We start from the raw sequence: 16,241 nt of genomic DNA, 5'->3' as shown, positions 1-16,241 counted from the left end.
TTTTTTTTTTTTTTTTTTTTTTTTTTTTTTTTTGTATTGGGAATCAAACTCAGGGCCTTGCACTTGTCAGGCAGTGCGGTTCCATTGAGCTACATCGCTGGACCTATATTTAGTTCTTTGTTTCTTGCATCATCATAATATATAGTGTTCATATTTTTTATACCTTAGTATTTATGATCTTTTGATGCAATTTTATTATAGATGACAGTTTGGGGTTTTTTTGTTTTGTTTTGTTTGAGACAGGGTCCTGCTATGCATTTCAGGCTCACCTCAAACTTGCAGCAATCCTCCTGCTTCAGCCTCCCAAGTACTGGGATTGTAGGCATGCACCACCACACCTGGCTCTGTAAGTGGTAGTTTTAAAACTATCAATAAACATATTCTTTGCTATTATATAGATATATAATTGATTTTTATATATTCACCTTGTTAAACTTTTTAGCTTTAGTTGCTTTTTTGGATATTTTGAGTAGCTCTTAATGCCATCTGCAAATAAAGAGCATTTAAATTTTTACCATGCTTTAATTTGTTTCTTTTCCCTTGTTTCAGTGGCCAGAGCCTCTAGTACGGTGTCAATAGGAATGAAGAGGTGGCCTGTTTACCTTGTCCCCATTCTCAGGAGGAATATGTTGGTCTTTTACCATTAAATATAAAGTTAGTTGTAGCTTCTTTCTAGAAACATTTAAGGTTAAGGAGCTCCCTTCTGCTGCTAGAACACTGGTGGTGTTATTATGAAGACTGCTGAATTTTGTTTTATGCTTTTAGCATTTACCAGCGAGATCATGTGTCTTTTCCTTTTTAGTCTGTTGATCTGACTAATTACACTGATTAATTTTCAAATTTGCAGCCAGGATAAACCCCAGGATTTATTTATTCTCCTTTTTATTTATGGCTGGGTGTGACTTGCTAATATCTTTTTAAATTTTTTGTGTATATGTTCTTGAAAGAATCTAGTCTGTCACTTTCTTTTAAAGTGTCCATGTCTGGCTTTGAAATGGGAGTAGTGCTGGCCTCATGAGCTGAGTTGGAAAGTGTTCCCTCTTTTTTTTTTCCTGGAAAAGTTAGTGGAGAACTAGTATTAATTTACCTTCAGTGTGTGGGATTCATCAGTAAAACCATGTGGGCCTGAGTTTTCTCTGGAAAGATTAATTCTACAAATTAATTTCCTTTCATAGATATGGAACTATTCAATTTTTAAACATTTCATTTCTTGAGTGAGCGTTGGTAGTTTGTGTCCATGTCCATTGTGTTCAGGTAGTTAAATTTATGAACACAAAGTTTGAATATTCCCTTTAAGACTGCATAGGTTTTTTAAAAATTAGCTAATGTTATTGGTACATTTAAGGTATACAAAGTGATGACATTCATCACTGGAAACTGCACCTTTATATAATCCATCTTGGTTCTTATTTTCTCTCATTCCCTGCCCTCTCTTCAACCCCAGACCGCATAGGTTTTCTTATTAAGGGTAGTCACATTTTAGGACATTTTGGCACCCTCAAAAGAAACCACACACCAGCTACCAGTCGTTCCTCACCTGCGCTCACCAACCCCAGCAACGAGGGCTGGTGCTCCCTGTGCTTTCTGCCCCTGCCCCACCTGTCCGCCTGTCGCACACATGGTCATGCATGACGTGGTCTCTTGTGCTCCCTTCACAGCATGTTCAAGTTTCATCCACGTAGCATGATTTTTCTGATCCCTAAATGATACTGCCTGTATGGATATAGCAATTTTATTAGTCATTCATTACTTTTTAGACATTTTGGTTGCTTCTGCTTTTCAGCTGTTTTGAATAATGCTGCTACAAATATTTCTGTACCAGTTTTTGTGTGGCCTAAGTGTTCAATTCTTTAGGGTATATGCCTACTAGTGCAATTGCTGAGTCACAGGTAAGTCCACTGCGGATCCACTGAGGTGCAGCGAGGCTGTTTTCCAAAGTGCTCTGTGACCACATTCAGTCCATGAAATGAATTGTTTTGGCACCACTGTCAAACCATTGATGTTGAGCGTTTACTTCTGCACTCTCAATTCTGTCCCAGCCTACATGTGTAGTCTCCATGATTGTAGCTGAGTTGTAAGTTTTGAAATTGAGAAGTGTGGGCCTTACAACTTTGTTTTTCTTTCAACATTGTCTTGGCTATTCTGGATCCTCTCCTTTCTGTCTGAATTTATAATCAGTTGGTGAAGTCCTACCAGCTAAGATTTTGATAGGAATTGTCCACCTTAATACTACGTCTTCCAGTCCACGAACATAAGTGTCTTTCTATTTATTTAGGTCTTTTCCATTTTTTTCAACAATCTTATGCAGTTTTCAGAGGATACATTTTGTGCTTTTTTGGTTATTCTGTTCTATTCATTCGAAGTGCTAAAGGTTGAGCCCAGGACCATGTGCATATGAGGCAAGTGTTCTACCACTGAGCTACACCCCTGGCCCTATTTATTATTTGGATGTTCTTGTAAATGGAATTCCTCCCTTATCTTGATTTTCAGATTCTGTTCTAATAGTTTTACAGTGCACCACTTTGGGTGTTCTATATATAGGGGCATGTTGTTGTGATTAGAAATAGTTTTATTTCTTGCTCACCTAACGCCCTGGCCAGAACCCCAGTACAGAGCTGAATGAGGTGGAGAAAGGACGTCCTTGACTTTGACCATGAGCTGTGAGTCTTCATAGATATCCTTTATCAGGTTGAGGAAGTTCTCTTTTATTCCTAGGTTATTAAGTGTTTTGTTTTTTTTTAAATCATAAAGGGGTGTAAACTTTTGTTAAATGCTTTTAAATATTTTTTGAGATAATTGTGTGATTTTTGTCCCTTACTGACATCGTTTATCTTATTTACATTTATTTGTAAAAAATTCTGGAGTAAATTCCACTTGTTTAAGGTGAACCCCTTTATATGTTACTGTATTTGGCTTGCTAGCATTTTGTTGAGAATTTTTGTATCTCCATTCACAAGAAATAGTGGGTTGCAGTTTTTTTGTTGTATCTTTGTCTGAATTTACCAGGATGGTACTGGTTGGTTTCACAGAATGTGTTGGGAAATGTTTCCTACTCTTCTATTTGTGATGGAGAATTGGCATTAATCGTTCTCTAAATGAAGTCATTTGGGCGTGAGATTTTCTGTGTACTTTTAAATTACTAATTCAATCTCTTTGTAGGTCTATTTAGATTTTATGTTTGTCTCAGAGTCATATACAATAGTTTTTGTCTTTCTAGGAATTTTATATAAAATATTTTTATTCCTTTATTTTTTCATAATATATTTTAGTTCTTTTTTATTCATTCATTTTATTGGTACATTTTAGGTATACAATATGACTTTCATCTTTGGGAATTTGTACCTTTACAGAATTTATTTTGCTTCTTATTTCATCCCCATACCCTGCCCGCCCTTCAATCCCTCCACCCCTCCCTATTTACACACCTTGGCTTCCACCTTTTCCTTTCCTCATATTTACTCCTTTCCCCTCTTTCCTTTTTCCTCCCCCTCCCACTTTCCCTTCTATTTTTGGTTCTTCATGGTCATTCTAGGATTTACCATACACATAGGGACTTCTGGCAATGTAGGCCAGATTTACAGTAATTTAATCCCAGTGAGATATCAAAACATTACTTCTATATAATTTTATTTTCTCTTCTCTGTTATGTGTTTATTGTATTTATATATAAACATAATATACACATATGTACATAATATGTATGTTATATACATATATAAAAACTCAACAATACATTGTTATAGTTATTACTTTATATCATTTAATGTATTTTAAACAAGAAAGGAGAGTAAATAGATTTATAAAATTTATTGTTAACTTCTTGGATATCCATTTTTTATTTTCTTGGGTTTTTTTTTATGAATTCAAGTTACTATCTGGTATCATTTCTTCATTCTGTTTTTTTCAGGTTTTCTTACCCACCTATTTTGTGCTGTTACAAAATATATTACATTTCTATATCTTGGTAGTTCTAATAATAATTTGTATACTTTTTGTTTTGTGCTTTTTTTTTTTTAAGATACTGGGGATTGAACACAGCGCCTTCTCACTGAGATATATCCTAGCTCTTTTTTATTTTGAGACAGAATCTCACTAAGCCTCTAAATTGCCCAGGATGGGCTCAAATTTGGGATCCTTCTGCCTTGGCCTCCTAGAGTGCTGGGATTAAAGTGTGCACCACCACACCTAGTTTCAGCAATTGCTTTTAAAGCAAGCTAATAAAAGACGGAAGAAGAATTATGCACTTACACTATTTTTTATGTTTACCACTGCTCTTTGTATTTTTATAAGGATTCAAATGACAGCAAAATGCAAACACAGGTCCTGCCCCTGAGCTTCTTCAGGAAGCTGTGGAGACCCAAACAGTTGAGAACCAAGGGAGGGCCAGGTCCCTGCTTCCTCATGCAGCCGTTGCCAGCCAGGGGTGCGGAACCCATCTTCAGCTAGGGCCTGTGACATAGAGCGCCATGCTCAGTATTTATTTTTCTTTTCAGATTTTTCATCCAGGGGAGAGAATAAAACTCAAAGTAACAGGCAGACAAACTGGAGTGGGGGCCGCATCACTCTGGCCCTGTGCAGATCCCCCAGGGCAGCCAGAGGGCAGTAACTGTGCTTCTTCCAAGGAGCTAAGCACTCGAGGGCGGTGTCCTCTCCACGCCAGGGGTGTGGCTGACCAGTCCCAAGGACACTGCTCATTCACGGGTTCACTGTCGCAGTGTGACACCCTTCCCGAGGCAGGGCACAGGCTCTCTGCAAAGAAAACCTGGAGAGTGGCTGCACCCATGGGTAGTGTCTGCACAGTGTGGAGAGTGATAGCCAAACCGTCCTAAAACAGCATGGCTCGCTAATGAGTTCATTTACTTCTGAGTTGATATATTATTTGTTCTTGCTTCTTCCTGCACAGAGTTTTAGCATTTACAATCACTTAGATTTTTCTTCATGAATAGATTTTGCTAATGACTTGTGATCACCATGAATAGAACAAGTCATTGCATCTGGCCAAGCCCAGGCAGCTGTGCTAATCCCAAGGGCTCCCAGGATTCAGCTCCTTGCTGGGTGAGATGCATGATTTGTGTGAGGCCTTTATGCTTGCATTCATTCAAGTAAGATACATGTACTTATGTGTTTATTTTGCAGTGCTTGGGATTGAACCCATGTCCTTTGGCATACTAAGCACACAGCTCTACCTCAGCCTCAGCGACTGGCCCTGATTAATCTGCTTGTGTGCGCCAGGCCCTAGGTGATAGGTGAGGACACTAAAGGGCCATGATGCAGACCCTCCACAGTGTGAGGCGAGCGCCTAATGTGAAGGGCACAGGGACACAGCAAGGCCCCCCGCCTCTGCCAGGACAAATTAGTAGTCCCAGAGGGAATAAGGAAAACAAAATACTTGTCTACATACATATTGCTCGTTATGAAAACCAACTATGCTTGCTACATTGTTGAACAAACCCATCAGAAAGTAAAAACCACTGACTCCTAAGCAGGTCCTGAGTGTCCCCACAGGGCCATGTGATAAATGCTGGTCAGCAGCCTGGTGCTGTCGGGACACGGTGGGACCATAAGAGGGGGGCCGGTGTGAGTTGTGCAGGTCATTGCAGGAGCGTCCTGGAAGGTGACAGTGACACGCTGGCCCCTTTTTGTTCCTCCTCGTTTCATTCCCAGGCTTGAGGTCAGTAGGTCTTCTCTGCCATGTGCGCTGCCCTGACAAGCTGCCCAACCAGCCAGGGAATCAGCCTTCCAAGACCATGGGCCAAAGTGAACCTTTTCCCTCTCAAAGTCGGGTAGGGGTGGAAAGCTGACTAGCACATTTCTCGGATCTCAGGGCTCGAATCATCGCTAACCTGCTGCTTTTCTTTTACTCCTTTCCTTCCATGTTCAGTTCTAATTCTGCTTTCCTCACTCAGTGGAATGGTGCAAACCCTCACCCTCTTGTCCCCGCTGTCACCCCGGCCACGCAGACCCGGCTTCCCCGAGGCCTCCGCCCGGCGGCCCCTCAGGACCCTGTGACTGAGCGCGCCCGGCCCTACCTGCCCCATCTTGTGTCTCCCCCAGGCTTCGCCCGCTGGCCTGCGCTTCGGCTGAGCTTCTCCCCTCCTCCAGCGCCTCGGTGTCCTCTCCTCATCCCACCCTGCCACACCGCGGCGGAGGAGCCCGGAACCTGCGCCTCTCCTGCCCAGGGCCCCGGACACTGAGCTCCCGTCTAGGTGGCTCTGGGTTCTGTGGCCTCCAGCCCTGGACCTTGTGGTAATTCACCGCGGCCCCGGAACCCTCTTTCCCCCCGCAGCCCGCCTCTGTCCCGCGGAGGCCGTGCTTCTCCCCGTGGGGCCGTGGCCGTCCGTGGGGCCTCTGAGCTCAGGCTCCCGAGCGGCTGCAGTGACGCCCACACACCTCCCACAGGTGACGCAGACCCGGTGCTCACCGCCGCCTCCGTGGCTGCCAGGGCAGAGACGCGGGGAGGACCGGAGACTCCGAGTGTCCGCGAGGGGGCGGCCAGAAAGCCTGACTAAAATTGGACCTTTCCCCCATTGAAACAGAGCAGGGCTACTGTCGCAGTAAGAAACTTTGTCCGTAACTTGCAGAAACTATTTTTAAAATAACCCAAACATGTGTTGCCACAGTGAAAACCACAGAAATGAAACACACACACACACACACGCACACACGCACACTGCTTCCCTTGCACCGGTGTGGGTGCGTGCAGGACACAGTGGTGACAGGTGGTGACCTGTGTGTGCACTCTGACCCTAGTGCCCATAGGTGGAGAGAGAAGAGTCAGAGTGCTGTCTGCCGCTGAGGACAGTGCGGGTGACTGTCTGCACCCCAACCTGCCCGTGGCCTCCCCGTCCCTGCCCAGCAGGCCCCACCTGGGAGTCTGGCGATAAAGCTCAGCTTGCTCACCTGCCCCAGTGAGGCCCTTCGGCCCTTTCTTATCTTCTTCTTGTCATTCTATCAACTAGTTTTCTGTTTACAAAACTTGACCGCAAGTGTACACATGCTGCTCAGACGCAGGACTCTCTGCTGGCGGCTGTCCCACGCCCGCTCACATCTGTGCCTAGCGTGTCCTCACAGGCCTGCCTGTGCCCAGTACAGCCAATGCCAGGTGCAGCACAGCTGTCACAGGCGAGAAAAGGACACATCCTCTGCTCCCGGTATTCAGGCTCACTGGGACGTCTTCTGTCTTCCTGTAAAGGGCATGTGGGCCACGAGGCCAAGTCGCAATCTTAGGTAAGTTACCCTCCCGGTAAGCAGTGTGGCCTGACACTGGGAAAGCCCTGGACACCTCACAAAAAGAGTGGACAGCTCAGGGCCACTCAGCCAGTAGAGGCTCATCAAGAAGGGGTCCCCAGGCTGGGTACCCACTTCCCCGGGACACAGGGCTCTGGCAATGCCCGCAGCCCCGGAGTGGAGGAACATTTGTCCTTCAAGCTTCCTGGCCGCCCTCTGCTGGTAGCATGTGGTCTGTGCATCGACTTGGTCCTGCAAGAGTCAGCAGCAATCCAGGCTCCCGAGACCCCGACACCACGTGGGGCCTGGCAGAGGGCTCACTGGGCCCCTGAGGTCACTGACAAGTCCCCTGCAGGCTTCTCTCAAATGGGAATTGGGCTCCCAAATTCTGCTGACCTCAGGCCAGCCCTTTCTGCTAAGAGCAGGCCACACCCAGGGCCATGAGATACAGCCAGAGATCCTGGCTTTGAGCTGTCGGACACCTCTTCATCCCCGGTGTATGGCCTTGGGGCGGCATCCAGTTCCTATCTCGGGGCCTGAGGTCCTGTCCTCCCCATCAGAACCTCTGGGGCACAGGTGGGTCCACACAGCCCATCAACAGGTTGAGGGGCGTGGAAGGCGAGGCCTGAGTGTCCCGAGTGGCTCCGACTACACTCCTGGCTGGAAGGACAACATCTGAAGAAGTGGAGGTGCGGGCGGAGGCCCTGGGAGAGGCCAGGAAGAGCAGAGTGCCAGTCATCCTGTCACTGGGACTAGGAGGTGAAGCAGGCGCCTGGCAGGTACGTGGCACTCACTGGGTGACAGAATTCCTGCAGTGCCCCGGACAACAGGATCTGAGTAGGAGAGTGACACTTCTGCATCCGGAGGGCATTTGCTGCTGTCTTCGCAGGTAAATTACTGGTGACAATGAGGTCTGGTGTGAGATACTGAGACCAGGGGACACAGAAGGTGCAGAGCAAGCCGCGGGAGGTGACAGGCCAGGAAGTCCCTCTGCGAGTGTCCTGTGGGTGGGTGCCAGTACGGCACACTGCATGGCACTGGGGCACTGCCATTCCCTGCCAGGCACCGAGAAGTGACAGCTAGCCGTCCACAGACAGCTTGTAGTCTAAGGCTGTGCAGGAGGCCGCCAGTGCGGTCTTGCTGAGGGCTCAGGGGAGCCCTCCAGGGAGATGACATTTGCATCACAATCCTAGTTTTGGGTCTTCAGTGAGCCCGGGTTCACTGAGGTGCACCATTCCCAGAGTGCACTAGGGAAAGATGGGGGGGGCTGATGCTGCAGGTGTGACCTGTGGGTACTGTTTGACCTGGGACTGTCCTGAGAAGACAGACTGCAAGCGCAGGGTTGGGGCAGAAAGTCCATCTCCCTGTTGTTGTCTCCCACTGGTGAAAGGTCTGTTCAAGACCCTCCCTAACTGTAAGGTTGCACAGCCTCAGCCTAAAAAGTGTCTCAGCCTCCTGGTCAATGGAGTTCCACAGCGCGACTCAGCACAGGTAGGAGCCAATCTGGGGGCTGTCTGGATGCTGGCTGGACTCAGGGTTGGTGGCTGTTGGCTGAAGGAGCCCCAAGAATTGGAGAAGTGCACAGGTTTTATTTGTTGACCTGGGGAGAGCATCCAGGCAAGGGCCAGAGGGTGCAAAGGCACCGTGGCTTTTCTGCCCTTCCATCTTGTAACTCCTCGAAGTGACACACATGGGACATAGCCCTGTCCCAAGTAAAGGGCTCTGCATTCTGCCAATGGGCGCCCAAGAAGCCAGGCAGGAGAGAGGCCCAAAGGGAGCACATAGTAGGTGACTCCAGAATGTTTCCCCTGTGGCTGGGCTTCTGCACTCAGGCTGTCCCACCTGGCCTGGCCCACTGAACATGCTGGGCAGTGGCTGAGCGCCGAGCGTGGAGTTGGGGCTGGGGAGACGAGGAGAGCCAGGGCTCTGCCTGCAGATGCTAACACGAAAGGAGCAAGCAGAAATGATCTGAAGTGTAGGCGTTCTGGGTTCAATCTCTCTTCCCCCTTTGGACCCAGGTTAAGCCTCCGTTTCCTCATCTGTACAACAGAGACCAGAGGGCCTATTCATGGAAGGGACCTGGGAAAAACAGTGAGGATTCACAAGCCGAGACCATGCAGTCCAGGGCGGGGGCTCCCAAGACCCCTAGGTCGCAAGGATCACACTGCAGCCAGCACTGGTCTCCAAAGCCTTTATTAGGGAGCCTGGGCCAGGGTCTCACAGCTCCAGGAACCGTGGGAAGGGTACAGAGGAAGAGGGGTCCTCTCCTCCAGGAAAAGGCACTGATGGGAGGCACCCGGAGTGGCCAGGTTCTATACACACATGGCAGACTTGATGCTAAATACAGCTGAGGTGGAAGAGGCCACCTGAAGCAGGGCTGCTGTCCAGCTCCTCCCACCAGGTGGGAAAGAAGTTCAGAGAAGGCCAAGCTCCAAGGGAAAATCGGAGCCCAGCCTTTCAGTCTTAGTGTTCTGTGTAACTTTTTAAAACCAACATAATAAATATAACTTACAAACTTCTTATGGAACACTACAGGGGAGTCTGAGGAAGTTGAGGGATGCTTCCAAGCTTGCTAAGCAGTGCTCACACAGGGGCCTGGTGCCCTGCCCTTGGGCCACCAGGACAGGCTCTGGAAAGGTCTCCCCCAAGACAGGGAAGGCGGACGGCAGGGCGGGGCCGGGAGAAGGCTGGAGAGGCAGAGGAGGTGCGGGGCTACCACAGCGCAAGGCACACACACAACCGGAGCAAAACGGAGCACAGTGGCAACAGAACAGCCCTGCAGGAGGCCTGCACCTGCCACTTCAGTGTATAACAGCCCAGCCCTGGTCTCAAAGAGGCTCCTGGCCCGGTGAATAAATGATCAGAATAAATGATCAATCACCTGCATATTAGCACCTGGTCTGCAAAACAGCTGGTGCCTCCGAAAGTGCTTGGGAAGCTTTGTTCTCTCACACAGGTTAAACTGGTCCCTGTAGCTTTGTTCATAGAATTAACTTGCTTCAGCAAATAGTTTTCTCAGATTGCTCGGGGTCACTTTTGGCCAACTCATGGCGGAGGATCGTCTGTGTGAACTGACGTCCCTTCCCTGCAGATGGCTGAAGCACAGGCCACCCGGTGGTCCACACCCCGCCAGACCTAGCGGCTCCGGCCTCAGCTTGCCTGGCCTTTGGTGCCGCCCTCACGCCGCTTGCCTTCCAGATCACAAGCTGACAAAGCTCAGGCTCGGCGAGGGCAGGGTGTGACCTTTAGCAAGTCAGCCCACATGGAAGCGCACCACAGTTTTCAACAAGAACCAGGAAGTTTAAATGATTTCCTTTTAAAAAGTCTATACTTACACATCCTCTTGGTTCACCCCCACCCCCACCAACTGCCACTCACCCACCCAGCATGAAAGGGAAACAGGCCTCACGGGGGTGACCCCCCCCCCGCCTGACCCTCCCCTGGAGCAGCCCCCCAGGCACGCAGCCATTCGGGGCTAGCAGGGCCAGAGGGACCAGGGGCTTAGTTTTAAAGGGCAACAGGGCCAGGAGCTTTGTTCTTAAAACACCATACAAATTGCACATTCTTCTCAATAATATAGACTAACTTCCAATTTTAGTATATGTGCTGCCAAAGTGATCACTAACACAGACTAACTACAGTTAAGAATGGTCCCCCGGAATCCAAGCAGCCAGGGCTGCCAGGAACAGGCCTGGGATTCCCAGGGCACCCACCACGTGTCCTGGAAGCCACCCATACTACCCAGGGAAGCACGGATCTGAGTCCTTCAGGTTTTAAGACTTATTTCAGAGGAAATGGAGAAATAATGCCATTACACCAGAACCCTGCTTCCTTGTGGCTGGCACTGGCCTTAAGCCCCCCTCCGACTATGTGAAAGGACCCTGTGCAAGTGGGCAGGGTTGACCAACCAGCACCAGGGTGTGAGGGGACAAGAGACAGCACCCTCTGCTGAGCAGGCCCTGCAGGGTGTCTATGCCCAGACCAGCCCCACCCAGCTCTGGACCTTGGACAGAACGTTAGAGAGGCCCAAGGAAGGTTGCTAACAGTGGTCCCGGAGGCGGCAGTGGCCTCTCTGGATGCTCAGCTTTTTGCAAAACATTCCCTCTGAAACAGGACCAGGATCCCAGAGAGACGAACACAGCTCCTGCCTGCCCCCTCCTGGTGAGGCCTGCAATCAGAACGCTACCAAGTCGGCTTCTGCGTTCTGGCTCCTAGGTCGGGGTCGAAGCTGGAGGCTCCCCATATCATCCCTGAAGAGGCCACCGTGGCACGTCTGGAAGCCCTGGGGCTGTTCATTGGAGGGTCCTCTGCCCCCAAGCAACATGTTCTTCCACAGAGGCACGGGAGCCTGGCCTGGATGTGGGCCTCTCTGGGTGGGAGCGGTAAAAACTTTGGCCACCAGGGGGCAGCAGGCCCACATGGGTAGCCCACCCTGGGCCTGTGCTGCCAGGGGTCCCAGGGCCACCCCATCCATGCCCTGCCAGTGCTACCAACTGACTGGCCAAGTTTCTCCTAGAAGGTGACTATTTACAGAGAAGGCCTCTCCTCTGCTACAGGGGTCTTGCTGTGCAGCTAGGGAGGGTCAGTTCTGGGGCCTGAGGCCAGGCAGCAGGCAGGAAGTCGAGGAGGAAAGTCAAGAGGAGAGGAGGAGCGGCGGCCTCAGGCCAACAGAGCATCCTGGGACATTTCCGTCAGGATGTCGATGAGGTTGTTCAGCCCGAACAGGTAGCCATCCTCACGGTTCCCTTCCTGCCAGGGCACATCGTGTTGCAGGGTCTGGCCCTCCGGCAGGGGCGTGGTTTTCCCGAAGTCAATCATCCAAACCTTGGCCTGTTCCTTCCGGTCATGGATGAAGAGCAGGGAGCTGCCAATGACCTGGAGGGGCGGAGGAGGAGGCTGCTTGTGAGCCCTGGGCCAGCCATTCCTCAGCTGGGCAGTCAGGCTGGCCCGAGAGGATGGTGCCGGGGTAGAGGACATGGGACCCTGCATGAGATGTGGGAGTAGCAGGGAGGTCACCTGGGACTGCAGACCAGCTCCGGGCACCACGCAGTTCCACTGGGGGACAAGCCGTCCCCTCCCAGCCTCACTCCTCCCCAGTGCCCCTAGCGACAGCTCTGGAGAAAAGGGGACCACAGAGACTCCAGGCCCTACTGTGGGGTTCAGGAAAGGACCCCGGTCCTTAGCAGCACAAGCCGCTAGAGATTCTGGCCAGGCAGGGCCTGCTCGCCTGGCCCTAGTCCTTGTCCCACCACCCCCTCAGGGACAGCAAGCCCACCCTCCCATCCTGGACGAGGGCAGAGTGTTGCACAGGAGCAGGAGCTCCTTCCACCAGACACAGGGCAGCTCTGCCTGAAATCTGCCCATCCTCAGCCTGGGATCTGGCCGGCAGGCAGCCTCCTCTCCTGCAGGGAGGTGGGCAGAAGCAAGGGGACTCTGCAGGGGACACTTGTCAGTGGGAAATACAGAGGCCACAGGAGTAGTGAGGGGTCTGGGACCAAGGCGGAAAGACCATTCTGAGCGTAACTGGACTAAAACAGTTTCTGCAGTCGGAGAGACCAGCTGTGCCCTTGGGGACCTCAGCCCTGTCTGAGCACCCTGCCGGGGCCACCACACACATTGGGTCAGGCAGGCCCTTGCAGAGGGAAACGTGAGGAAGGGAATCCCAGGTGAGGTCTTCAGTCTCCACCTGGGAAGGGGCGGTGGTAGTATGAATGGAGGTGAAAAAGGTGCTACCCTCCAGGATGCTCCCTCTCCCAGGTACCCAGGACCCTGTCTCCAGCTCCTCCTGAGTCTGCAGCCTTCTCTGCAATAGGCTGAGGGTTCCTCCACTAGAAACCCTCCAGGGGATGTGCTGCAAGTCTGCTGGAGCTTGGACCCACCTCACAGTGTGAACCCTTCCAGGAGTGCATGTGCTGGGGGCTGTAACGGTGTGCAGGCACAAGTTCGTGTGTGTCTGCATGTGGTGCACACACACATAGGGCTAGAAGCCCTGGACGCCCCATGCTGAGAACTTGTGAGAGGACCTGGTGACCATTTCTAGAGCACCCATCAGGTGGCCCAGTCTGCAGAGCAATGTCCCTGAGGTGGCAGCAGGTGGGAGGCCCCGGCCTTGCTATCCCAGAGTGGCGGAACCCTGCCAGCACTGCTCCAGGCCTCCTCTGAAGATCTTGGGGTGGCAGGAGGGGCAGGTGGCTACTCCAGCATGCAGAATATCTCTGCCCTGACTCCTGGGGGTGGGGAGGAACCCCTGCCACAGTGCCCTGAACAAACAGATGCAGAGAGCAGGGCTGTGAGTCACCCAGTCCAACCCAGCCGCACTACCACAGCCAAGGGCTGAGCCTGGGTGGCCTGCTTCTGGTCACAGCCACTCTGAGCTCCCAAAGGCTTCTGGATTTGCATGCAGCTGCCCGACCCCAGAGAGCAAGGCACAGTGCCTACCTCATGGCACTTGAAGAAGGGAGAAACTTCAAGGGTGGTTCGAATGGCCTTCAGTCGGTCCCGGTAGGCAACCTGGGGACAGAAATACAAGCAGAGCTGCACACACTGCACCGAGGGGGATTTTCAGCTCCACTGAGTCCCATTCAGAGGCACGGAAGAGGATCACTTATTCCACTTCTGCATCTAACCACAAGGAAAGAGGCCGAGAGGCGGTGAGGGGGCTCGACCTGGCTCCAAATCCTGCCTTTTCTCCAGCCCACACTGTCCTGTGAACAGGAGGTGCTGGGGACAGCAGCTCCAGGAGCAGTCACACCAGTGTCTTCCTGGACACCACCGGAAGCTCCCACTCCTGAAAGCCCAGAGGAGGTGGGAGCCATGCGAGGCCCTACCAGCAGCCTCTACGCAGCGTACACCAACTCCCACGGTGCTGTGTGGGCCCCAGGGGTGCCTGTCCTCTGGCTCTGTGGGTCTCAGCATCCAGGCCCACAGAAGGCTCCCAGGCCTCCTCCAATCCATCTGCCAGGGCCGGCTGGCAGCTGCAGGTGCCTGGAAGTAGGGATTAGCCCTCCTGGAAGTGCCTTCCATGGGAGCATCGCTGAGGCCCTGGCTCCTCACCAGCAGATGCCCGGGAACCAAGAGGCCTGACTACGCACCAGCGGGGGCCCTCAGGTCACATCTCGGGCACACAACCTCTGACTGTCACAGGTGCTTGTGCTGGGGCAGCAGGACACACCCAGACCCGGGCCCAGGGGGCAGAGCACCTGTCCTGGCCTGCCCATTGTGGAGGAAATCGAACTCCGTGTCCCTGCCCCAGCTCACAGGGCTGCGGGCCTGCAGGCTGCTGGCTGCGTGGCAGGGACTCCTGTGTCGGGCAGACTGGGGTGCAGACCCCAGCTCTGCCCTTCTCCAGGTGTGTGTCTTCGGCCTCCCAAGTTTCCTTGCCTACAGGGGGAGCAGAAACCACAGCAGAGGGCTACAAAGTGGACGTGAGGAGCACTTAGCACAGCACCTGGCCGGCAGCAGGAGCTATGTAACCCGGCAGTAGTCACTCCCACAGGGGGCAGGATGTTGAGGGAGGGCTGCTGAGTGCCGACCCAACTCACCAGGATGTTCTGGTTTCCTTTCGTGAACTCCCTGAAGGCTTCGGTGACCTGCCCCTTTGTCTTGGTCTTCTTGAAGTCACGGTTCACAGAGCCGTCTTCTTTCTATGGAGGGACAACACCCCCAGGAGCGAGTTGGTAGCGGTCAGCTGATGCAGGCACAGAGCAGGGAGCCCGTCCCAACCCTCAGGCTGGCCCCGGCCAGAGCAGCACAGGACAAGGAGGCGGGTGGCCCTCCCGGGAGCTCACAGAAGCGGCCCTGGCAGAGGGCGCTGGGTCAGGGGAGGCCTACAGGTGTGAGGGCCGGCAGGCAGGGGATAGAAGCGAGGCCCGGGGCGCCCCACCCTGAGCACAGCTGCCGGTGAGGGAGGGAGGCCTCACTTCCTGCGTGGGGCCACTCTGGGCTGGGGCCTCCCCCAGCTGGGTCTCCAGGAGACTACTGCGGTGCTGCAGGGGCTCGAGTCACCTTCCTTTTACTCAGCATTGGCCCCACAGCAGTGTCAGGTGAGGAGGCCCTAAAGTGCTTCCTGTAAATGAGACGCTAAATGTTCTCAGGGAAGAAAAACATCCCATGCAGAGGCTGCTAAAATCAGTGGCAAAAGCGCATCTTCTACCTGTGAGCTGTGATGGAGGAAATGGAAATTTGTGCTAATCGCTTCTCACCGCAAGCTGCAGGACTCAGGGACTAGGCTTCGCCCCAGGGTGAGCATAGCGGGCACAGTGCACGTGGCCCGGTACTGTTTGTGGCTTCAGGCGCCAGATGCACCTGGGCTCGGGAATACTGCATGGGGCTTTCTGAAAGCAGGATCTGATCCTGCCTCCCGTCTCTGTCCCGCCCCACAGCTCCCATTCCTGGTGCTCCAGGCCAGCACCTGGGCCGGGAGGAGCCTGACACCGAGGCCTGTCCATCCCAGGCTGAAGACGGGAGACAGCTGCAGCCTCATCAGAGCTGCCTCCGAAAGAACAGGCCGGCCGCTGGGGCCGCAGGGGCTGCCACCGTTCACAAGGTGCAGAGGCCAGGCGGGGCGCCTGGGGGAGCTCCCCGCGGAGCATCTCTGCCGGCCAGGGGTAGGGGTGATGTGCACACAGGCCGCCGGCTATGCCTACCGCTGGAAATGCAGGGACCAGGCTGCCTGGGAGGGAGAGGCCAGCACGCATAACTCCCACAGATGAAGGAGGGAGGGAAGGAGGAGCAGCAGTGGGAAAGGGAGGGAGAGGAGGAGGAGGAGGAGGAGGAGGAAGAAGCGGCGGGGAAAGGAGGACGAGGAGGACATGCAGGGAGAACAGGGAGCCAGACGGGACAGGCCTGAGTTTCACCCAGTGTGAGGCTGAAGGCTGCCAACAAGAAGGAAGGACAGTTTCACGGCCAAGGAATAGCAGGCACTGGGGCAGCAAGCCGGCCCTCGGGAGATGCTGGCCACTAGAGAAAGCCCATCTCCATGCCGCCTGAAGCAGGCTGGCGGCAGCCTCCTCGCG

General features: G+C 52.6%; 1 protein-coding gene and 1 long non-coding RNA gene across 2 annotated transcripts in view; one reads left to right on the top strand and one right to left on the bottom strand.

The window, feature by feature from the left end:
• The window catches only part of LOC117285607, a 13,494-nt gene extending 3,956 nt beyond the window's left edge, over positions 1-9,538 (top strand). The window contains exons 2-3 of the long non-coding RNA XR_004516696.1: positions 6,055-6,246; positions 6,400-9,538. This is a non-coding gene — a long non-coding RNA (uncharacterized LOC117285607). The remainder of the gene's footprint in view (positions 1-6,054; positions 6,247-6,399) is intronic.
• Positions 9,539-11,429: 1,891 nt separating this feature from the next.
• Itpkb (inositol-trisphosphate 3-kinase B) overlaps positions 11,430-16,241 on the bottom strand; it is a 109,231-nt gene continuing 104,419 nt past the window's right edge. The window contains exons 7-9 of the mRNA XM_010613233.1: positions 14,769-14,870; positions 13,666-13,737; positions 11,430-12,102 (exon numbers count right to left, since the gene is read on the bottom strand). Coding sequence (XP_010611535.1) covers positions 11,887-12,102; positions 13,666-13,737; positions 14,769-14,870 — 390 coding nt within the window. The 3' untranslated portion in view covers positions 11,430-11,886. The remainder of the gene's footprint in view (positions 12,103-13,665; positions 13,738-14,768; positions 14,871-16,241) is intronic.

The sequence above is a fragment of the Fukomys damarensis genome, unplaced genomic scaffold, assembly GCF_012274545.1.
Source record: "Fukomys damarensis isolate Sample0158 unplaced genomic scaffold, DMR_v1.0_HiC HiC_scaffold_11, whole genome shotgun sequence".
NCBI classification, from domain to species: domain Eukaryota; kingdom Metazoa; phylum Chordata; class Mammalia; order Rodentia; family Bathyergidae; genus Fukomys; species Fukomys damarensis.
This window is presented reverse-complemented; position numbering and strand designations above follow the sequence as displayed.